This window comes from Lithobates pipiens, unplaced genomic scaffold (assembly GCF_037356315.1).
Source record: "Lithobates pipiens isolate NorthernLeopardFrog02 unplaced genomic scaffold, aLitPip1_a1.2 Scaffold_23, whole genome shotgun sequence".
In the NCBI taxonomy this organism is placed as follows: Eukaryota; Metazoa; Chordata; class Amphibia; order Anura; family Ranidae; genus Lithobates; species Lithobates pipiens.
In genome coordinates this window covers 309,428,329-309,452,871 of record NW_027507785.1, presented here as the reverse complement: position 1 = coordinate 309,452,871, position 24,543 = coordinate 309,428,329, and the positions used below count along the sequence as shown (strand labels likewise).

General features: G+C 43.8%; 1 protein-coding gene across 5 annotated transcripts in view; it reads left to right on the top strand.

Annotated features, from left to right (window-relative positions):
- The window catches only part of LRRC7 (leucine rich repeat containing 7), a 525,647-nt gene extending 503,439 nt beyond the window's left edge, over positions 1 to 22,208 (top strand). For 4 of the 5 annotated variants that reach the window (XM_077450492.1, XM_077450494.1, XM_077450490.1 and 1 more), the window contains 2 exons: positions 3,093 to 3,150; positions 17,996 to 22,208. In XM_077450492.1, coding sequence (XP_077306618.1) covers positions 3,093 to 3,104 — 12 coding nt within the window. In that variant the 3' untranslated portion in view covers positions 3,105 to 3,150; positions 17,996 to 22,208. Of the gene's footprint in view, positions 1 to 3,075; positions 3,151 to 17,995 lie in introns of all 5 variants that reach the window. The other variant, XM_077450495.1, reaches the window with a different exon arrangement.
- The last annotated feature ends 2,335 nt before the right edge of the window (positions 22,209 to 24,543 follow it).

Genomic DNA, 24,543 nt, shown 5'->3' with positions numbered 1-24,543 from the left:
CAGAGAATATGGGCTTGCTATAATCGATGGTCAAAGACTATAGGTGTGCTACAAGAGGTGGTTAGAGACTATGGGCATGCTTCTAGAAATGGTATGACACTATGGGCAAGCTACTAGAGATATCAGAGTATGGGCATGCTAAAAGAGATGGTCAGAGACTATGGTCATGCTGCAAGGGATGGTAAGCAGTAGCAGACATGCTATAGGAGATGATCAGAGAATAGGATGTGTTTCAGGAGACGGTTAAAGACTGTAAAAAATGTAATGAGGCTGCTGGAGATCACTGATATTACTGCCCCCTTACAAAGCAGTTCTTTCACATTGGTGACCACTGCAGCCCACCTTTCTCCCCAAGCTCTGAGGACAGAGACCCCAAAAGACAATAGACTGTTTGTGCCAATGTCACATATCTGAGGAGCTCTTTGGCTCCACTCAGACCATTCAAGCATCAATAAAGCTATGCAGGGCTAGTCTGTGGCGTGTCAGCATGTGATGTCATGGGCTTCCTACGAGCCACATTCTCACCACGTGATGACACGGCATCCTGTAAGTCCTTTTTTTTAAAAAGTATGAATGAAACCTGTTCACATTAACAGGGATCTGCTTCTGTGCTTAGGGTGGTCAGGAACTAACAGAAAGCATATCATACTCAAGGGGACTGGGAGGATCACAAGATATTCAGTGTGGCTTCAACTTATTGAACAAATAAATTAAAGCAGTATGTTAACTAGACATGTGCAGAATAGAAATGTAGCTTTTCTTAGTTTTGGATAGATTTGTTATGTTACTAATTTCGTTTTGTTATGGAATTAGTTTCGTTTCAGAATTAGTTTAGCTTAGTTTTCATAAAATAAATTTTTTTAACTTTCTAACGAATGCCAACTTTTCAGAACGATTACAATTTGGATCAACTGATTCTACTTCTGTGTGAAGAAATAGCTGGTTGTTTAGCAGTCGGCCAGGAATACGGCTGCACGCATCCTTAACAACCATGAGTCATGTCAGCGGCATTGCCCGGCAATAAAAATGTTTAAAAAAACTGTGTAGGTCCCACCCCCCCCCCCCCCCCCCAGTCCATACCAAGCCCTTTGAGTCTGGTATGGATTTTAAGCCTTTTTTTTTTTTTAAACAGCGTAGGCTCCCCCCAAAATCCATACCAGACCCTTATCTGAGCATGCAGCCCGGCAGGTCAGAAAAAAAGGGGGGGGGGAGCGTTTGCTCATCTGAACCTCCTGAACTATACCAGGCCACATGTCCTCAACGGGGGGGGGGGGTCTGCTGTGCCCCCCACCCCAAAGCACCTTGTTTCCATGTTGATGGGGACAAGGGCCTCTTCCCAACAACCCTGGGCTGTGGTTGTCGGGGGTCTGTGGCTGGGGGGCTTATCGGGTGGGGGGGCTTATCGGAATCTGGAAGCACCCTTTTACAAGGGGGCCCCCAGATCCCGAGCCCCCCCTATGTGAATGGGTATCGGCTACATCGTACCTCTACCCTTTCACCACAAAAGTGTAAAAAAGTAAAAAGCACAAGAAACAGTTTTTGACCAATCCTTTATATAAAGAAAAAAAACAACAATTTGTGTCCCTCGATGTAGATCCATCCTCAATCACGGCGCCTGCCGGGCCTGAAAAATAGAGAAATTGCAAAAAATCCTGGGAGGCCTCCCGCCTTCTGGCCGTGTTTTGCTTCGTTCTAATATAGGCAAAATGTGGGCCCCTTGTGTTTATCTGAATCTCCAAATAACCCCAAATTTGTCCGAAATTGTAACAAATTGCACATGTCTAATGTTAACTACAGAGCAATGTACTCCCCAAAATTTTAAAATGTAGGTTTACATAAATGTTAAGCAGTGGGTTGACCTGATGCACTGTAGTAATTGCTGGATGAAAAGCGAAATAATTCAGCAGGACCCCTTTACACATTTATCAGCTTGCAGTGTACCTTTTATGTTTGTAGAAAGTAGAAAAAGTAGAAAGTAGAGAAAGTTTTAGTACGTGGCATAAGGGAGCCTAGAATAAAACAGGTATAGAACACAAGTATTGGAGAGGCATGTCCTAAAGTGGGCACCATTGAACAGACTCTCAGATTAGAGATGGGCCAACTATTTCTGGGGAATGAAAAAAGCTATTTTCATAATATATATTGGAAAGCATAATACCTTTCATTAAACTGATGGAGGATAAACATTTAAAAAAAGACCCTGTTTATGTCAATATCCCTTTGGGCTGGAAGACGTACAGTATTTTCCAACAAAAATAGGGACTGTTTGATATTAGGCTCCGATGTCAGCACTGTAAAGGACTACAGGTAAGGGTATATGTAATCAGCCAGTTCATAGTCTGCCCATGCCTTGCCTGGATGGGGCTATGCTCAGCACAGTGGAAGTGGTTCCCCCATTTGCCTCCATATACAGTTCATTGAACCCTACCAGCACTGTGTATGCCTTGTTCTATGGCCGAATAGAGTACAAAACATTTGAACTGGATATGTTCCTTCTTGGCAAGCCAGCCAGGCACTCATGCACACTGCAATTCCAATGCTTGTAGGATTCAGTATACCTTATAAGCCACCATGGGTGTTGATGAGCTCTGTCTGTATAGACTAGCCCAGTGATGGCGAACCTTGGCACCCCAGATGTTTTGGAACTACATTTCCCATGATGCTCAACTATACTGCAGAGTGCATTAGCATCATGGGAAATGTAGTTCCAAAACATCTGGAGTGCCAAGGTTCGCCATCACTGGACTAGCCTAACCCATTTAATAATAAATACGTGTAAAGGGAGGTAACCCACAGCAACCAATCAGATTTTCCTTTACAGAAGTCAGATAAGTGTAAACATTTTAATTGGCCACCATAATTTGCCTTGCAGAAAAAAAGCCTGCATGCGTATCATATGTATGCGCCATCCTGTTGATGTGTGTCATGCGTTACATCAGTGATGTGGTCCCAACACACCTTTCCGAAGTGAGTCGCCACCATCTATTTCCGTGGACACCCAGAGGCATCACACTTAGTACAACTTCAGTGTAGAGCAATCGTGATGGACGCCTAACCTGTGTTTCTGACTTATAGGGTATCTTTGTTACTAGGGTTCAGCCTGATGGGCCAGCGTATGGGGTACTCCGGCCTGGGGACAAGATCCTACAGGTAAGTTTACCTTGACTGGTGTTTTTTGCATGTCTTGTGAACTTCTTTTGGTTTTGCACAATGGTGGTGTATGTTATGTTGAGATTATATAGCAGCCATTCTCAAACTGGGTTCCGTGCAACCCTAAGGTTCTTCCCAAGGTTAGAGGCTAGAGGTTCCTTGAGCTGTGACTTGATGACCTCACATCTGATAGTTTGGAATTTTGACCACCACTGTAGAGGTAGGCATTATTTTCACTGACCACCAATGTAAGGGGCATTCTTCCCACTGACCCCCAATGAATTTATTTTAGCAGGGGTTCCCTGTGACCTGATAATTATTTCAACAGTTCTCCTGGGGTAAAAATGTTGAGAAAGACTGTTCTATATTGTAATAGAGAACTTAAAGACCAACTCTGGTCAAAACCTTTTTATTCGTTCTTATCTACTCAAAAACACATTTTGAGTAGATAATAAATAAAAAAAGCCGCTGGCACACCATAAAATCCAACGCTTGTAAAGCTTTATTGTTCCAGGTTAATCATTTTTTTTCTTCTTCCATACTCTGGATATTGAACAAAAAATATTACTCTGAATAATCTTTGGTATATTGGTCCCTGTACTTTATTTATATAGATTTTTTTCATCTATATTTTTATTATTTAATCATTTTTGGCTTTAAAGTTGTTAGTTTTTTAGGAAGATGCCTATTCCATCCTTCTTTGACTCTGTTTTATTCACCATTCAGGTGCAGTAGTAGTCATTGTATAGGGAGAGATGTAGTGATGTAATTTCACTAATTGTTTAATGTGATGCGTTAATATTGTATGCATGTACCTCTTTAATTCCTTTCCCATGTGTGCTTTGTGGATGCATAATTAACTCACCCCCTTTATCTCTACTATTAAAATAAAACTAAAGGTGAAACATTTTTTGTCGTTGTTTTGGATAAAATTATGAAGGGCTGTAACCCTTGGCTTTTTTCTTTTTTTTTTTTGCCATCCGTTTCCCAATTGAAATAATTCCCTTCCAGCCCCAGAGCCAAACAGGAAGTGAGAGGATATCTCTTCAAAGGGAGGGAATCCCAGGGTGTCAGCAGAATCAGTGTCTCTATTGGAAGATTTCTTCTTTGTTCCTGTTCTGGTGACAACTCAAAACTTGTGATTTTCTTTTAGTTTATGATAAACTGAATGAATAGAGAGGGTGAACATCCCTAAGGCCGCGTACACACGCGCGGACTGTTCGCCCAACCTTATTCGGCAAACAGTTTGTCAAACAGTCCGCTCAAAATTTGCATGAGCGGACTTGCCCACACACGAGCGGACTGTTTGACGAACAAGGTTGGGCAAACAGTTCGCTCAACTTTTGAAATGAACGGACTCGCCCACGTAAGGAGGAGGCAAATCCGCCCATTTCAAGCGCGTGTACAGGTAGGCGGGGCCCGCGAAGGAGACGTCGCGGGCTCCGCCGCCTGGAATGGGCTTAAAGGGGAACCCCAACGCCGAAAAAAATCGGCGTGGGGGTCCCCCCCAAGTCCACACCAGACCCTTGTTCGAGCACGCTACCCGGCCGGCCAGGAAAGGGGGGCGAGCGAGCGCGCCCCCCCTCCTGAGCCGTACCAGGCCGCGTGCCCTCAACATGGGGGGGTGCCTTGGGGAAGGGGGGGCCGCGCGGCCCCCCCACCCCAAAGCACCTTGTCCCCATGTTGATGAGGACAAGGGCCTCTTCCCGACAACCCTGGCCGTTGGTTGTCGGGGTCTGCGGGCGGGGGGCTTATCGGAATCCGGGAGCCCCCTTTAAGAAGGGGGCCCCGGATACCGGCCCCCCACCCTATGTGAATGAGTATGGGGTACAATGTACCCCTACCCATTCACCTGTGAAATAAAGTACAATAAAACACACAACACAGAGAAAAAGTATTTTATTGCACAGCCGGGGGTCTTCCGTCTTCGGGGGTCTTCTCGCCGGACTCCTCCGCTATGTGTGTGTAGCTCTTTTGCCAGCGGAGGAGTCCGGCTTTCTTCCTCCCCGCCGCCGGCCTCTTCTCCCGACTTCGGGGGTCTTGTCCCCCTCTTCGGTTCTTCTGCCGGGCCACCGCGCCTGGTCCGGTGGCCCGGTCTTCTGTCGCCGTCTTCTGTCGCCGCCTTCGGTTCTTCTGCCGGGCCACCGCGCCTTCTTGTAGCTCTTTTACAGGCGGTGGCCCGGTCTTCTGTCGCCGCTGTCGCCTTCCGTTCTTCTTCTTGTTCTTCTTGTTCTTCTCCAGGAGATGTTGACACGTCGCTCCCTCCGGCCGGAATGCCAGAGCCGCCCTGCGCTGTGACTTATATAGTGACAATGGGGCGGGGTCACATGGTATATGTCACATGGGTTGGTCACATGGGTTGATGTCACATGGGGACTATGACATCGTAAGGGGGCGGGGTCACCATGTGACCAACCCATGTGACATATACCATGTGACCCCGCCCCATTGTCACTATATAAGTCACAGCGCAGGGCGGCTCTGGCATTCCGGCCGGAGGGAGCGACGTGTCAACATCTCCTGGAGAAGAACAAGAAGAACAAGAAGAAGAACGGAAGGCGACAGCGGCGACAGAAGACCGGGCCACCGCCTGTAAAAGAGCTACAAGAAGGCGCGGTGGCCCGGCAGAAGAACCGAAGGCGGCGACAGAAGACGGCGACAGAAGACCGGGCCACCGGACCAGGCGCGGTGGCCCGGCAGAAGAACCGAAGAGGGGGACAAGACCCCCGAAGTCGGGAGAAGAGGCCGGCGGCGGGGAGGAAGAAAGCCGGACTCCTCCGCTGGCAAAAGAGCTACACACACATAGCGGAGGAGTCCGGCGAGAAGACCCCCGAAGACGGAAGACCCCCGGCTGTGCAATAAAATACTTTTTCTCTGTGTTGTGTGTTTTATTGTACTTTATTTCACAGGTGAATGGGTAGGGGTACATTGTACCCCATACTCATTCACATAGGGTGGGGGGCCGGTATCCGGGGCCCCCTTCTTAAAGGGGGCTCCCGGATTCCGATAAGCCCCCCGCCCGCAGACCCCGACAACCAACGGCCAGGGTTGTCGGGAAGAGGCCCTTGTCCTCATCAACATGGGGACAAGGTGCTTTGGGGTGGGGGGGCCGCGCGGCCCCCCCCTTCCCCAAGGCACCCCCCCATGTTGAGGGCACGCGGCCTGGTACGGCTCAGGAGGGGGGGCGCGCTCGCTCGCCCCCCTTTCCTGGCCGGCCGGGTAGCGTGCTCGGACAAGGGTCTGGTGTGGACTTGGGGGGGACCCCCACGCCGATTTTTTTCGGCGTTGGGGTTCCCCTTTAAGCCCATTCCAGGCGGCGGAGCCCGCGACGTTTCCTTCGCGGGCCCCGCCTACCTGTACACGCGCTCGAAATGGGCGGACTTTCCGAGCGGGAACAGTCCGCTCATTTCGAAAGTACAGCGGACAGGCCCACACACGGGCGGACTGTCCGCTCAAACACAGTTTCAGCGGACAGTTTTTCGGAATTTCCGAAAGACCTTGTCCGTCCAACTGTCCGCTGAAACTGTCCGCTGAAAGCCCACACACGAGCGGACTGTCCGCCCAAACACTGTTCAGCGGACAAGGTTGGGCGAACAGTCCGCCCGTGTGTACGCGGCCTAATGCCGCGTACACATGATCGAAATTCTCGTCGGAAAAAGCTCTGATGGTTTTCCCGAAATAATTCCGACGGAATTCCGCTCAAGCTGTCTTCCCCACACACGGTCACACCAAATTCCGATCGTTTAGAACGCGGTGACGTACAACACGTACGATGGGACTAGAAAAGGAAGTTCAGTAGCCAATAGCTTCCGTCTCATAGTTGAATCTGAGCATGCGTGAGTTTTGGCATGTTGGAATTGCATACACACGATCGGAATTTCAGAAAGTTTTTCCGTCGGAAAATTGAGAACATGCTATCAATTTTTAGCTGGCAGAAATTCGGACAGCTGAATTCCGATGGAGCATACACATGGTTGCATTTTCCGATGAAAAGCTCTCATCTGTCTTTTTCTCTTTTTCTGGCCGGAATTCCGATCGTGTGTAAGCGACATAAGGGGGGCACAGACAGCAATAAAAACCTGACAGTTGTTTTAATCCCTGTCCACTCTATCCAAAACAAAAACAAAAAAATGTTTGCCAATACTGTCGTTTTACTTAAAGCCCAGTTGTTGGTGAAACGCGTCAGACAGGGGGTCCTAGGTTGAACTTTCTGTTGCGTGTCCTAAAACAATAAAACTTTACAAACTTGAATTTTACTTTTTCTTTTTTTCTTTGGACTTATTGATGGTTTGGGAAAAGTAGAATACCTGTGTGGTGTGTGAACCCTTTTAACCAAAGGGCTGACCCACTACAATAGGGCTTGGGAGCAAGGGAAAACTTTTATTAATTTGCTCATTATAACATCTGACAACATTTTTATTGCTTCTCTCCTTCCCATCCTGGTGATAGCTGCTCCCAGGTGTTACGGGGAAGTGAGGGAAAATGTCTCCAATGGGGTCACAGAGAGATGAGATTTCAATACTCATCCAAAACTAGAAAAACATTTTTTCTGGACTTAGAATTTAAGCAAAACCTTTTCTTTTAGACCCCATTCACACTAGGACCGCCTGTGCATTAGCGGTGCTTTACCGCTGTTTAAACTGTGCTTTTTTCGTCCGCTAGTGGGATGATTTTAACCCCAACTATGCTTTTTCTAACATCCTGCAAGCACACCACCCCAATGTAAAAGCACTCGGGCTTTCACACTCGGACGGCATGGGAGGCAGTTTTCAGTCACTGTACAGGCGCTATTTCTAGCGTTAAAACCCCTGAAAACTGCCTTAGTGTGAAAAGGGTCTTAGTTTTGGAGTAGGGAAGTTAGAGGTGATTGTAGTCGTATTAGTGCGCTTGCGACCAAAACAATCGAGGACTGTCCGTGATACTTTTTTTATTTGCACAAACATCCAAGCTTACGGGGTGTACCCGTCTTCATAAAGGTACAAGCAGTACTCACTTGGACCGTGATGAGGGGGGCACACCCCGAAAGATTGTCCAGAAAAATTGTATTTTAGAGCAAATAAAAAAGGTATCATGGACGGTACTCAATTGTACATAAGTATTCATACCCTTACTCCATACTTTGTTGAAGCATCTTTGGCACCAATTACAGCCTTAAGTCTTTTTAAGTATGAAGCCTCAAGCTTGGCACAAATATTTTTGGGCCGTTTCTCCCATTCTTCTTTGTAGGACCTCTCAAGCTCCATCAGGTTGGATGGGGAGCGTCGGTGCACAGCCATTTTCAGATCTCTCCAGAGATGTTCAATCAGGTTCAAGTCTGGGCTCTGGCTGGGCCACTCAAGGACATTCACAGAATTGTCCTGCAGCCACTCCTTTGTTATCTTAGCTGTGTGCTTAGGGTCATTTTCCTGTTGGAAGTTTAACTTTTGCCCCAGTCTGAGGTCCAGAGCTCTCTGGACAGGTTTTTATTAAGGTGGTCCCTGTCCATTGCTGTGTTCATCTGTCTCTCAATCCAGACTAGTCTCTCAGTTCTTGCCACTGGAAAACATCCCTGCAGCATGATGCTGCCACCACCATGCTTCACCGTAGGCGATGAGCGGTGCCTGGTTTCCTCCAGACATGACACTTGCCATTCAGGCCAAAGAGTTCAATCTTTGTTTCATCAGACCTGAGAATTTTGTTTCTCATGCTCTGAGAGTTCTTCAGGAGGTGCCTTTTGGCAAACTCCATGCGGGCTGTCATGTGCCTTCTACTAAGGAGTGGCTTCCCTTTGGCCACTCTACCATACAGGCCTGATTGGTGGAGTGCTGCAGAGATGGCTGTTCTTCTGGAAGGTTCTCCTCTCTCCATAGAGAAATGCTGGAGCTCTGTCAGAGTGACCATCGGGTTCTTGGTCACCTCCTTAACTAAGGCCCTTCTCCCCCGATCGCTCAATTGCGCTGGGCTGCCTGCTCTGGGAAGAGTCCTGGTGGTTCCAAACTTCTTTCATATACAGATGATGGAGGCCACTGTGCTCATTGGGACCTTTGATGTTGCAGAAATGTTTCTGTACCCTTCCCCAGATCTGTGCCTTGACACAATCCTGTTTCGGGGGTGTACAGACAACTCCTTGGATTTGTGCTTGGTCTGTGCTCTGATATGCACTGTTAACTGTGGGACCTTATATAGACAGGTATGTGCCTTTCCAAATCATGTCCAATCAACTGAATTTACCACAAGTGGGCTCCAATCAAGTTGTAGAAACATCTCAAGGATGATCAGTGGAAACAAGATGCACCTGAGCTCAATCCTGAGTGTCATGGCAAAGGCTGCGAATACTTGTACATAAAATATGGGATTTTTTTTTTTATAAATTTGCAAAGATTTCATGCAAACTTCTTTCATGTTGTCATTATGGGGTATTGTTTGTAGAATTTTGAGGAAAATAATGAATTTAATCCATTTTGGAATAAGGCTGTAACATAACAAAATGTGGAAAAAATGAAGCGCTGTGAATACTTTACGGATGCACTGTACCTGCTCCCACTTCCAGATAAGTTCGCAGATCGGCAATTTAGGCCATTTCCGGCCCCTCCCCCCCCCCCCCCCCCACTGCCTTATGGGACAAAGACAGCAGGACTATTCAGGAAGCGCAGTGTAGCTCACGCATGCGCAGTAGGAAGCTGGCTTTGAAGCCTGAAAGCTTCACTGCTGGTTTTACAAACTGGAGCTCCTCTTTAAAGAAACAAAAAAGGGAGATGTAAATGTACTAGAATTTTGTATTGCAAATTTTTTTTTTTTTATGTTGCCCAGGCATGTAGTTGCCCAGGAATATTGCTTTATCATTTGAATAGTGTGATAAATACATCTAAGGAGGAAAAAGAAACACAAATCAAATTACATGGAATATTAATATGGAAAGTAAGTAGTTTGAGAATTATCATTTTATCTCTGGAGTTAATCCCCTTTTTAATGCATGCCAATATTCCGTTTTCTTTGTTAGCAGTAGCTTGGCTTTGCATGCCATTGCCGAGAACTGTTTGTGGACTGCAGTCTTCAAGTCATTCCACAGGTTTTCAATGGGGTTTTAGTCCGAGCTCTGAGTAGGCCTTGCAAGGACATTCACCTTTCTCCTTCAACCACAGTGTGGTCATTTTTACTGTCTGCTTCAGGTCATTGACTTGTTGGAAGGTAAACCTTCTTCCCATTGGCAACTTTCTCGGAGTCCTCCAAGTTTTATCCTGTGTTGAGCCCCGAAAAACGTTGGCTGTTTTTATGACTTTTTTTATTTTTACAAACAATTAAAATGACCGTGGGCTTGTTCAACTGGTTTTTGTCTGGTGCTCCTCTCTGTATTTCTATGGTTTGAGCTACTGTTGGGTGCCTGTCAATGGTAGCTGCCTTACCGGAGCTATTGAGCTTGTTTCGAAGTTTCCTTTTTCTGACTAAACTTACAAGTCTTAAAGTTCCCTTTGTTCTCTTTGAATATTTTGTTCTGGAGCCCTGAAATGTGTTGGCTGTCAACTCTTGATGAGACTTTTTTGTTGTGACAAACAATTATATCTGTGGAATCCTTACCACTTGGCGTTCAAATTCTTTTGCTTCCTATGTAATAATAAGAGAGGTTCTACCAAGGTTTTACTTGAAAAAGAGTGTTTTGTTGCAGTTGGTGTCTCCACTGGAAAGATTTCCCATTACTTGCTATAACAACAGGAAGTGTGAGTAAATTTCACCAATGGGAAATGTCTGAAGCAAAAAAGTGTTTGGAATGGAGTTGGTCTTCAAGCATCATAGTATCTTAAGAAAGGAAATTGAAAGGTAGCACGGGATTATTCCATTGGAGTTACTGTCTAAAGCCTAGTACACATGAGCCAAATGTCGTGAGGCATCTGCCGGTTTGATAAAAACCAGCCAACATTTGGCCCGTGTATATGTCAGCTGGTCTGAGAGAAGCTGGCCGTTTGCATGCTAGAAAGCCAGCTTCTAATCAGCGCTCTCAGCCGATGGCTAAGAGTGCTGATCCGAGCATTCTGGCTGGGGGGCCGTCTCCTTGTCATAACACCACTGCTCAGTAGGGGACATCGCTGTACTAACTTTGGATTGTTAAAACAGTGGCTCCAACTAGAGCAGATTTTTTCTATTTAGAAAAAAAAATCTATTAGTGTGTTAATGGTATAGTAGTTGTGTCTAAATAGGTTATCTGGATTCTGGACGTCCAAATCACTCCAGTTCTGTTTGTTTGGCTCCTTGCTGCTGGCAGATAGCCCACATCATTTGGTGAGAATACCCTAATACCTTTGTTGGTCCTGGTTGCACATCGGATGGTGACTTTTTCTTGGCTGTGTGTTTCCCGTGGAGTTCAATACCTATTTACATGAGTGATTCCCTCTTCAAAGGCTGAACATTCATTTTTCACCCTATATGAACTATTAAACTCCAAGTTCATTCACACTTGTTTGGACCCTTTCACATTTTCTCTTGTATAGTATTTTTGTTTGCAGGTGCCAAACACTGGCTCTCAATATAATATTTTACTGTTTGCATAAACCACTTAGCGCTGCACTTTATAGTTTCATAGTTAGTAAGGTTGAATAAAGACACCAGTCCATCCAGAGTGAGTGTCTACAATTGTCCCTATCATTGCACACTCACATCAGTCCCTACTGTTAAGGAGCCCACAATCCAAGGTCCCCATTCATATACTAGGGCCAATTTTGGACAGAAGCCAATTAACCTACCTGCATGTCTTTGGATTGTGGGAGGAAACCGGAGTACCCGGAGGAAACCCACGCAGGCACAGGGAAAACATGCAAACTCCAGCCAGGTAGTGTCGTGGTTGGGATTTGAACCAGTGACCCTTACTTACTGCTAGGTGAGAGCGCTAACCACTACACCACTGTGCCACCCGACATTTATCCCACATTCTCTTACACAATTTGTCTAATTGTAGTGTCAGAAGCATATTTAGCGTATTGGGTGGCGCAGTAATTTATTAAATTTTTGCATAATATATGTTGTGTACACATTTGTATGCAGCTATATGGGGCTATTCACACAGTTGTGTCAAGCAGATGTTCCTCTTGTATATAAAAAAAAAAACCATAGCTGCATCCAGGGCTGTAATTTTGGCCATATTTTACACTGTATGTATGTAAACATTTATAACTACCGGTAACTTTATTTGTGTGAGCAATGTACAAGAACCCTGTTGGCCACACCACTGCTCCTGCCCGACAGGTCAATAACTACAGGTGCATGCGCAGGATGAACTTAATTAGTTGTGACTGACCACCTGAGGTCATTCTGCGCATGTGTTGCCATCACTCAGTGACTCATTTAGATCAGCGCATTGTCATTATGGACATGTTGGCCAGAAGCAGCAGTCAGTTAGATCCCTAAATTCTTCAGGCTCTACGCATTTAAATGTTACATGCATACAGCAGGATCCTGCATATTTTACATAAATTAGTATTATACACAATTTATATAGCGCCAACAGTTTACACAGCGCTTTACAATGTATAAGGGGGGACAACACAATTACAGTCCAATACAAAAGGTACAGGAGGGCATACATCTGTGTGAATGAGCCCTATTTCCATCCAGTCTTTATATATTGTTTCCCATCTTCAAGTCCCAGTGAAGGGTGCAATTTCTGGCCCACAAAACGCGTTGGATCTGTGTTACCTTATCTAATATAGGAATAACTGCATCTGGACGATTAACTTGTGGTGTGGCGCTCCAGTCTCTGATCCCTTTAAGAATCTTAGTGATATTCATCCCCGCATCGCAAGACGCTTAGGGCTCTACAGCACGTTGGCCACAAGAAGTTAATTATTAGTAAATGCAGAATCAGTTTGGCTTTATGAATCCTTTGAAAACATTTTTCATCCCTTGGTTTTAGTTGCCAGGCAACTGATAGCATTCCTTTTTGAAACGTGTCAAGGTTACACGGAAATAACGTTTAAGAGAACATGCAGCATTACTCCTAAGCTCATTATATCCCTTTAGAAGCTTCATCCGTACATATTGTTTGTTACTCAGATGAAGCTTCCTGACTGTACAGTGTATTTCTTTTTGAGTACTATGCTTCTGCCTGCAAAATACCAAGTCCGTCGAAAAGTCCGGTCATGTGTACACAACATAAGGGAGTGAAAATAGACCTCACCAACTGTCAGCGGTCTTTGTACTCAAAATTTCATATTTCTCCAATTCAGAAAGAAATACTGTTTTTATTATTCTTGAACACAAATAGCAAAGAAAATTTACAAAAGATTGGATGACACTGGGTTTGAAGAGCAATCTGGGCTTACTAAAGAGAGAGCAGGGAAGAGCTTCTCCTTTTCTGACTGTCGCTCAATGATTCTTCATACTGTACTCTCTGAACATGGCAGGCTGGAGGGAGTCATTCAGCCGTACGTGTCATTTTAAAGTCAATCTATTCCAGTCTGTAAACATGTTTTTGTTCAGCAAAGCAGTTAACGATAGCCTGGGAATTGAGTGAAATGTATCCCAGAGCTCCACCTGCTGGATAGAAAGAGTATGTGTGCCATGAGAAACACATAGAGACTGCTATTGCTGACCTCTCCTGATGTCTATTTTTAAGCTGATTCGACAGCTTCCATTCTTGGAGTCATCGACCTAGAGCATCTACGTAGATAATGACTTCTAACTTGATTTGTATACTTGTTCTGGGTCAGCGACTCAAAAGTATTTAAAGCGGAGTTTCAGTCATTTTTTCAACTTTCCATCTATTGAATCTTCTGCCCAAGTTGTTTTAACTTTGGATAGTAAAACATTTTTTTTCTGCCAGTAAATATGTGATACAGCCCACTTCCTGTTTCTTGTCCGATAAAAAGCCTAGGCTTATGACATCACGCACAGCTCTCTCTCTCACTCTTGTGAGAGTTTGCCAGAAAGGGAGGGGGGGGTGAGTCATAAGAGGGCCAATGTGAGCTGCAGAGCTGGAGGTGTGCCTCTGTGTAAATCCAGGTGAACAGGCAGCAGCTTCAGCTGCCCATAGTTAAAATGGTTGCAGCCAGGCTCAGTGGAGGGAGATTTCTGCAGCATATTTGGCAAGTACAGAATCACAGAATATATAAAATAATATGCAAAGTGGTTGGAGGGAAGCTTCAGAATGGCAAAGATGTTTTCATTACAAATTATGTAAGCAGGCAGCAGTTCCTTTTTAAGCCATTGGATCAGCCCAACAGCCAAACTAATATTCCCAATGTCAACGTTAACTTCCCTTGTATTTTTTATCAACAGGCTAAATGCATCCAAAGGACAGGTTCACTTGAACCAACCAAGGAGTCAACCATCTAGATACACCAAAATCTTTATAACAAAACAAAAAAAAACAAAAAAAACAGGGAACCGTCTATGTTATCGCCCTTCTGTTTTAACAGAGTTTTCTGCAGTGATGATCAGAGTGATCTTTTTATTCTTCCCGCATACAAGGAACATCTGATACACCATGTATAGGAATCACTGTACAAAATTTTCCATGTCATTATTGTGACAGTTGGTTGTTACAATTTATTTCTGTGCTTGCGATCTGACAGCGGCCTCTCACAAGCATTGTGTAATGTAAATGTCATATTGGATTTGAATGTCAGGGATGTATATGTAAATGTATACATGGGATTCAGCCAGGGATTATCACACAATTCATCTGTACTGTAGGCATAAAGCCACGCCGGTGTCAATCGTCTTCATCATGCAATTGCTGCATTTTTTCTTTTTTTCGCTCTCTCTCTCGATATAGATATATATATATATATATAGCATGAAATAAACCCACCTCCATGCTGCCATATATACAGTATGCCAGTGACAAGAGGGTAAAGTGTATGCAAAGCCACGCTTATTCTTTTTTTGTTTTTTTTAAGTTTTGGATAAAGGGATTGAACATCTGTGCTCCATTTGAAAGATTCATTTTCTGTCCCTGCAACCCAACAGGAAGTAAGAGGAAATCTCTACAAATCATAGAGAAATCTCCTTTTAGGCAGTTGTTACTCAGTTTGAAGATTTCCACACTGTGACAACTATAAAAATGTGGATTCCTCGTAACAGTTTGTGGTCTGAAAGTGGTCACCAGGACAAACAGAAAGGGTAAAGCTCTCCAGCGGGGACACAGATAGCAATACAGAACCTGGCAGTGCCTATCCAAAAATATGTCTGTGAAAGTTCTCATTCATCACAATCATGGTATAGCTACCCTGTCTCCCCCAAAATAAACCCTACCCCGAAAATAAGACCTAGCATAATTTTCGGAGATGGCTGCAAAATAAGCCCTAGTTAAAGTCCTTGTAAAAACATGTAATCCGTTTTGAAAATGTGCAGTGTGTCTCCTTTTGTAACTTTATTGTGGAAAATACCTTATTTACAGTGCCGCTGGGCGCACACATGACTCGCCGGAGATCGCCTCTCCCCCCCGGCTGACATCAGTGTTCCCTCCCTCTGCAGCGCTCGGAACCAGGCTGATGTCAGCGGAAAAGTTGGCCTCTCCCTCTCGGAGAGGGGAAGAAGAGCTCCAGCGGCTCACGTGAGCTCCCAGCGGCGCTGTAAATAAGGTATTTTACACAATAAAGTTACAAAAGAAGACACACTGCACATTATGTAATCTTTTTACAAAATGGATTACATGTTTTTACAAATGAGGTGCCCCAGGGATTTTAAGGGCAAGGAAGGTATGCCGGAATAACAAGGAGTAATATCGTAAAAAAAATTGTAAATTTATTGAATATACATATATATATTAAAAATTCACAAATAAGTACACCTAAAAACAATGTATTTAAAGAGGGAGTCCACCTAAAAAAATGATTAAAAGCCAGCAACTACAAATACTGCAGCTGCTGACTTTTAATAAATAGACACTTACCTTTCCTGGAGTCCAGCGATGTCGGAAGCCGAGCAAACGCTTAGCTCTCGGCTGCTGCCGGCGCCATTCTCGGTGAGGGAATCCGGAAGTGAAGCGTGGCGGCTTCACTTCCCGGTTCCCTACTGCACATGCGTGAGTCGCACTGCATGTCGTAAGTGGTCCCACTATCTCCTGGGACCTGTGTATTTCCCAGGAGACAGCGGGGGGTGCGGAAAGAGGTGTGACTCCAGTGGGAGTCTATTCCCGGAAGTGGGTGCAGATACCTGTATTATACAGGTATCTGCACCCCCGTCCCCCCTGAAAGGTGCCACTTGTGGCACCGGAGGGGGGGAGGAATCAGATGAGCGGAAGTTCCACTTTTGGGTGGAACTCTGCTTTAAACATGGTCAAATAGAACAGCAACTGAATACCGGAACACACTAGCCTCAAAATTAGAGGTTACAGTAAATGTGTGGTCACAGATGATCCCAACATGTTTGGGAGATGGGGGGTGTAAGTAGTCATTTCCTTCTTCAGGGTTTTTTTTACAGGCTGTTTGTTCTATTCAATAGAATAGAATTGAATAGAACGAACAGCCTGTAAAAAAAAAACCTTAAGAAGGAAATGACTACTTGCGCTCCCCATCTCTGAAACATGTTGGGATCATCTGTGACCGCACATTTACTGTAAATTTTTAAGCTAGTGTGTTCCAGTATTCAGTTACAGTTCTATTCGACCACGTGTAAATACATTGTTTTTAGGTGTACCTACTTGTGCATTTTTAATATATATATATATATATATATATATATATATATATATATATATATATATATATATATATATATGTTCAAAAAAAATTTTTTTTTACAGTATTATTCCTTATTATTCTGGCTTACCTTCCTTGCCCATAAAATCCCTGGGGCACCTCATTTTTAAAGTTTCTCTTTATTAGGGATGTGGCAAGGATTGCCAGCTATATACTCCTGATTGGTTTCTCTTCGTAGCTTTTTACATGTTTTTACAAGGACTTTAACCAAAGTTTATTTTTGGGATTACAGAATGACTCCTGAGCTGACAGGGGGAGAGAAGACAGAGGGGACACAGAAACTTTTTAAAAAACATTTTATTGTTTTATTCCAGGTTTTTTTTTAGAGCGTAGAGAGGGGTAAATGACACGGCACAAGCACTGTGTGCTCTATCATGCTTTAAAAGATCAGGATATATATATATATATTTTTTTTTTTTTCTTTTTTTTTTTTTTAGAGTAAGGCTCGGTTCACACAGTAGGCGGCACGACTTGCAGCGCCGCGACCTGCCGCGACCTCAGCGGCGACTTGCAAAATGACTTCTGTATAGAAGTCAATGCAAGTCGCCCGAAGTCGCCGCAAAAGTAGTACAGGAACCTTTTTTCTAAGTCGGAGCGACTCGAGTCGCTCCTATTAGAACGATTCCGTAGTACAGAACGGGGAGCGACTTGTCAGGCGGCGAAGTCGCCTGGACAAGTCGCCCCTGTGTGAACCGAGCCTTACAACCACTTTAAGATTGACATTGTACATACCGTAAATAAATAAGACATCCCCTGAAAATAAGCCCTAGTGTGTTTTTTGTAGCCAAAATGAATATAAGACCCAGTCTTATTTTCGGGGAAACACGGTAGTAGTGGTCACATTCCACTGGACATGTTCTGTAATGTTGAAGACGTTTCATAGTTTATCCAAGCCACTTCATCATTTCTACATTAGAACTGAAAAGGGTGGCTTGGATAAGCTATGAGGACGTCTTCAACATTACAAAACGAGTTTAGCTGAATGCGAATAACTATTATTATTATTATTATTATATACGATTTATATAGCGCCAACAGTTTACTCTACTACTACTACTAATAGATATCCAAAAGTAAAAAAAAAGAAAAGTTTGGGCTTTACAAACACTTTACGGAAAAAAAACATTACACTTCGTAAAACGTTTTCTAACCATTCTCTTTTCTCTGTATTCCAGGCCAACGGACACAGTTTTGTAAATATGGAGCACGAAAAGGCCGTTGCGCTCTTGAAGAGTTTTCAGACAACAGTAGACCTTGTAATTCAACGTGAGCTTGCTGTCTAAATATTTTTTATAAACAGTGACGATGTCCGTTAGACAGGTCCTCTCTTTTTTTTTTCTCTCTTTTCTTCATTTTTGCCAATTGCTGGATCAATGGCAAAGAGCAGTGCCAAATTGTAGATGCTATGTTATAATTGATGGACAGACATTCACTATATACGTATGGAAAAAAAAAAAGAAAAAAAAACTTTTACTTGGATAACAATGTATTAGATTTAATCATTTAGCCTGAGGCTTGGGCTGAACAGTGGTGCAGTTTTATAAAAAAAAAAAAAAAAAAAAGTTTTCTTCCCAAAGCGGATCTCCTAGTTTTGACAGCGTGAAAGCACACAAGACGCTCTACTTGTACCCGAAAATCACCACCAAGCACTGCCTCAACGTTGTATATGCCTTTTATATAGAACATAAACAACTTAGAAGGAATCGCAAGTCATATTTTGACTTCTATACGAAACAAAATAATAATTACAAAATCATATTTTCGTAATGAACAAAGAAATTGATAAGAAAGTTATTTATTAAAAATGTACGCTGAATTAATATTCCCTTTTTTATATATGGAATAGATACTTATGCCTTATGGAAAACACTTTAAATGTATAGAATTAATGCCGTTTATTTAATTTGAAAAGAAAAAGTAAGGGTAAATTAGACTGGATGTCATCTAAATATATGTTTAGTATTTTTATAGTGGTGCATCAAGAGATGTGGACAAAGGTTGCTTTTGATTGAAAGCCCTCGGTAAAAAGCCAATCCTACGTGCAAAATAACAGATTCCAGATTTAGCTTCAATCTCTGCAATTTGATTGGCTGTGACAAAATCGATCTATAGCCAATAGGATATCCAGACGCAAACACAACAAGGCTGGAAAAACCTTATTCAGTCTGTTCTACTAGCAATACTGTTGATCCAGAGGACGCAGATAAGGGTTGCCAATTTGGGGAGGGGAAGAGTCTCTTTTGACCCCATCATCAGCAATTGTGTGAAATTCCTTGGACAATCACTCAGCTTTCTACTATTTATAGGTGAGGCTGTCATTTCTAATAACAAAGGCATTCAGTCTATATTTAATTCCATCTCAACAATGGTCACCAACATGTCTTTTCAACAATCCTAAAGCCTCATACACACGATCGGACTTTGTATAAACTTTCCCGTGGACTTTTGTACAAAGGGCGTTGGCCTTAAGTTTGTATTGCATACACACGATCTGACTTTTTAGGCAACAAACACGAACGTAGTGACGTTTCAACACTTCAAAAGAGAACGTTCAATTACTCCAGCGCCACCTTTGGTCAACTTCTGTATTGTTGTCTGATCTTTTGCATTGGTTCTGAGCATGCCTGTTTGTACTTTGTACAAAAGTCCGATGGTTTTGTGTACACACAATCGGACTTTACTTCATCGGACTTATGTTGTCAAAAAGTTTGTCCGTTCGCACAGCCAACAAAAGTCAGATGAAAACGGAAAAAGTTTGTCCGATGGAGCGTACACACGGTCGGATGTTGCTCCAAAACAGCTAATTTGCATGTTTGTTGTCAAAAAGTCTGATCGGGTGTACGGGCCTTTACAGTGAAGGATCTATGAAATAATTTTGCATCCATCGCTATCAGATGATTCCTTTTTTAGAACAGGTTTCATTGATATGTCCCAACTGTGGTGATTCCCCTTCACTACTTGTGGCGCCTCAGAAAGTGAGGGCAATTTCTCCAAAAGTGACACAGATAACGATATTAAAACTATTTTAAACCCATCCTCACCCTGGTAAAAGGAAAAAAAAGTGCTTTTACCACTAAAATTGTTGTCTGGATTAGGACTTTAGACTCCACCCAAGCTTGAACTTTGGGCAGGCTCAATCTGCCATTGACTTTCTTGTATGTCTTGAACCAGCCTTTCTCAATCCTTTTAACATAGAGGAACCCATGAAATAGATTTCAGGACTCAGGGAATCCCCTACTAATATTATTAGACATAAAGCTCATGGTACATTAGCATGATCAGTAGATTGTAGAGAAATTTAAATAAATGAATAAAGAAGGGAATTTACTTAAAGTGTTACTAAACCCAGGAGCCTGCATTCACTATATCTGGTCTCCCATGGTACACAGAACATGGAGATGCAATATTTTTAGTAAATATAAACTGTGAAATACCTTTTCTCATCAGCAGTATATAGCAGTCTAGTGACTGCTATCAGTGTCTGGTTAAAGCTTGTAGGAGGGGTTTTCATTCTCCCATGATTGTCCTATGAGGCTGCAGGGCCCCTAACTCTCTGTCTGGACAATGCTGATTGGCCTTGTGCTGATCACACTCTCCCAAGAAAAAAACAAACAAACTGTGTAGCAACACACACCAAACCAAGCATGTGCAGCTTGACTGTGGAAGAAGGGGAGGGTCAGAGGAGACAGCCTTTTTACACAATGCAGAGAACTAACCTCTTAGGTTACACATTGAGTATAACAAACATGCTTTACTGCATATACAGACTGATTTTACTGTTGTGAGTTTAGTAACACTGTAATAATCATAAATGAAACAAATAATATTAGCCAGAAAAGAAACCCAGACAGTGAAAATTGTAGTGACCCTTACATTGTGGTCAATGCCAAAGTGACCCCCCCCCCCCCCCTTTACATTGGTGGCCAAAGTTGGAGTGGCCTCATACATTGGTACCCAGTGTTAAATGGAACCCCATATATTGGTGGCCAGTGTTGAAATGACCCTTTACATTGGTGGCCAGTGTAGAAGTAACTCCTTACATTGGTGGCCCGCGTAGAAGTAACTCTTTACATTGGTGGCCAGTGTAGAAGTAACTAATTACATCGGTGGCCAGTGTAGAAGTAACTTCTTACATTGGTGGCCAGCGTTGAAGTAACTCATTACATTCGTGGCCAGCGTAGAAGTAACTTGTTACATTGGTGGGCAGTGTAGAAGTAACTCGTTACATTGGTGGGCAGTGTAGAAGTAACTCCTTACATTGCTGGGCAGTGTAGAAGTAACTCCTTACTTTGGTGGCCAGCGTAGAAGTAACTCCTTACATTGGTTGGCAGTGTAGAAGTAACTCCTTACATTGCTGGGCAGTGTAGAAGTAACTCTTTACATTGGTGGCCAGCGTAGAAGTAACTCGTTACATTAGTGGCCAGCGTAGAAGTAACTCATTACATTGGTGGCCAGTGTAGAAGTAATTCCTTACATTGGTGGCCAGTGTAGAAGTAATTCCTTACATTGGTGGCCAGTGCAGAAATTACCCCATAACTTGGTGGCCAGTGCAGAAGTGGCCGCTTACATGGGTGTCCAGTATAGAAGTAACCCCTTGCATTGGTAGTCAGTGTTGAAATGACCCCTTACATAGGTGGGCCGTGTAGGTAACCCCTTACCTTGGTGGACAGTGTAGAAGTGACCCCTTACATTCCTGGCTAGTGTAGTAGAAACCCCATGCATTGGTAGCCAGTGTAGAAGTGATCCCTTACATTGATAGGCAGAAGATCAATCTGCCATGGCTCTCTTCTCGAGGAACCCCCTAGTAACCTCTGGAGCAACCCCGGGGTCCCACTGGTTGTGGACACACAAATATTGAGGTTTCTGTGCAGCAGCTTGGTTCTTCAAACCTTCTAAAAGACCACGAAGATAGGTGTCACAGTGTTGCTTCTGGATTCCTCAGTGATTTTTTTGTTCTGCAGTTTGGGGAATCCATCAAGGCACTGAGACACCGTCATTTGGCTTTTTAATGTCTCCCACATTTATACTTTTGGCAAACAGCTTTATGAATTACATCTCCTCAAAGATGCCTACTGCACCTCATAAAGAGTACAATAAAATAAAGAAATGTCAGAGCGGATTTTAAGATGATCAGGTTCCAGCTGTCATTTTTCTAGTAGAGACCAGAAAAATAAGGCGAGCATGTTATTGTTTAATATGTCAGCATCCTTCATTTTCCTTTCATCTGGGTTTCCTCAAAGGACGCCGCTGAGTACTTTTCAGAATTCGTAGTCTGGCCTACAAAAATGCTCATCGTTTTTAGGCATTTAACATGCTACAAAGGCCATCGATTATGATTGTCACAGTCCTTCAGTCTGCAAGGAATGGAGTTCTTTCTGAATGTTACATAATTTTTTTAAAGTGTATGGGGATTAAAGTGCCGCTAATCCCCCATGATGGGGGCCCAGTCTTGCCCGTCTTTTATAAACTCATTGTAAATTTTACAGTTATTACTTTGCGTTAACGCACGTTGCCGCTTAGGCTCTCTGAGGCTAAATTCACATGGGTGAGCAAGGGTTCATAGTTTGCTGTGTTCAGAGGTGGCTAAACCAGGGGCGGCCCATCCATTAAGGGCGCACAGGCGCCGGCCCCCCGGATGCATGGATTTTAAAGGGAGGGGTTTTGAAGCACCTGATTAGCGGCAGAGGCTTTAATAGGCTTCAAAATAGGGTGGGCTCGGGACGAAGAGCACTGCGAACTGATCTCACCCAGTTGTGTGACAATAGCAAATGATTTTTCCTCCAGCTCGTGCATCTCCCCCAATTTCTCCATCAGGATCAATAATACAACCATCAGTCCCTCCCCTCATGTCAACGCGCTAGGTGTAATCCTAGACTCTGACCGGTCCTTTCAGCCCCAAATCCAATCACTGTCCAAATTGTCCAGACTTCACCTCCGAAACATCTCCAAAATACGCCCCTTTCTAGTTGAGACCACTAAGCAACTTATTCACTCCCTTGTTATCTCTCGCCTTGACTTTTGTAACTCCCTCCTCATTGGCCTACCTCTCCGCAAGCTATCCCCTCTTCAGTCTATCAGGAATGTCGCTGCCAAACTCATCTACCTTACCAACCATTCAGTGTCCGCCACTCTTCTCTGCCTATCCCTCCACTGGCTTCCCATTGCCCAATGAATAATAATTCAAAACAATAACATACAAAGCCATTCACAATTCTGCCCCGAGCTACATCACCAATCTTATCTCCAAATATCACCCAAGCCGTCCTCTCTGCTCCACCCAGGACCTTCTTGGTTCCCTTGTCTCCTCCTCCCATGCTCTTCTCCAGAGCCTCTCCCATCCTCTGGAACTCTCTACCCCAAGAGTGCCGCTGCCCGGGGGGAGGTGGTTGCTTGCCGCAGCCCGCCCAAATAAAAAAAATCACCAGCTGCCAAATCACCAGGGGTTGAAAAATCACCACTGGGCTAAATACAGTCTCTGGACGCAGCAACACTGGCCAGAACTCAGCAGAAACTCTGAACCTGAATGCACGTTGTCTATGTCCAGAGTCAATTAGACACTCTGTGCGCATGTAACCAGCAAGATTAGTTACATGCAAAAGATTTGTACAAATCTAACAACCGCTGCTGGTTGCTGGACATTCGTTTCGACCTCACAAATGCGCTTCTGGAAGAATGGTCAAACATTCCCATAGACACACTCCTAAATCTTGTGGGCAGCTTTCCCAGAAAAGTTGAAGCTGTTATAGCTGCAAAGGCGAACCCAATACTGAACCCTACAGACTAAGACTGGGATGCCATTAAAGTTCATGTGTGTGTAAAGGCAGGCGTCCCAATATTTTTGGTAACATAGTGTAGACTTGAACTGGGAGACATCTGAATGTGCATACCCTGACCAGCCTGTTCTAGGGACGCCATTCAATGCCATTTACGACAGATGATCATCTAAAGAAGTGCTGGCTGAACAAAGAGATGGTGAAATAGGGAGGGGCTAAAGTTTAAGGGCCCATTTACAGCTTTGCTGCAGGTTTTGCAGTGTCATTTATTTTAAATGGCACCCCATCACTCTAAGACAGTGCAAATGCAAGGCAATGCAGTGCACCACAATGCACTATGGTGCATTGTATTACAAATGTTGAGACATTTTGGAGTGTTGGCAGCCCATTATATGTGAGACTTACCACAATGCATGACAAAAATGTAAATGTGACCTAAATCTTTTATCTACCAGATGACAGAATAAGGGCTCATTCACGGGAGTAGGGGTGCAGTATGGTGCATATAACATATACGGGCTGGTGTGCACTGCTGCGTTGTACCACAGTCCTCGTTCTTTTTTTTAAGTGTTACTAAACCCACAACAGTAAAATCAGTCTGTATATGCAGTAAAGCATGCTTGTTATACTCTGTGGTACCTAAGGGGTTAATCCTCTGCACTGTAAAAGAAAAAGCTGTTTGAGCCTGTCTTCTTTCACCCCCCCCCCCTTTATTGCACTGTCCCCAATCCATCTGCTTATAGAACAGAACCTTGGGGGCACTCTGCACATGCTCAGTTTGGTGTGTATTGCTAGAGAGACCAGATATAGTGAATGCAGGGTCCTGGGTTTAGTAGCATTAACTTTATTTGACTAACATTGCATTAAAATGCACATGGTAATGTTTTTTTGTTTTGTTTTTTTAAGCATGCCTACATTTTTCCCCAACATGCTAGTTTGGCGTCAGCTGG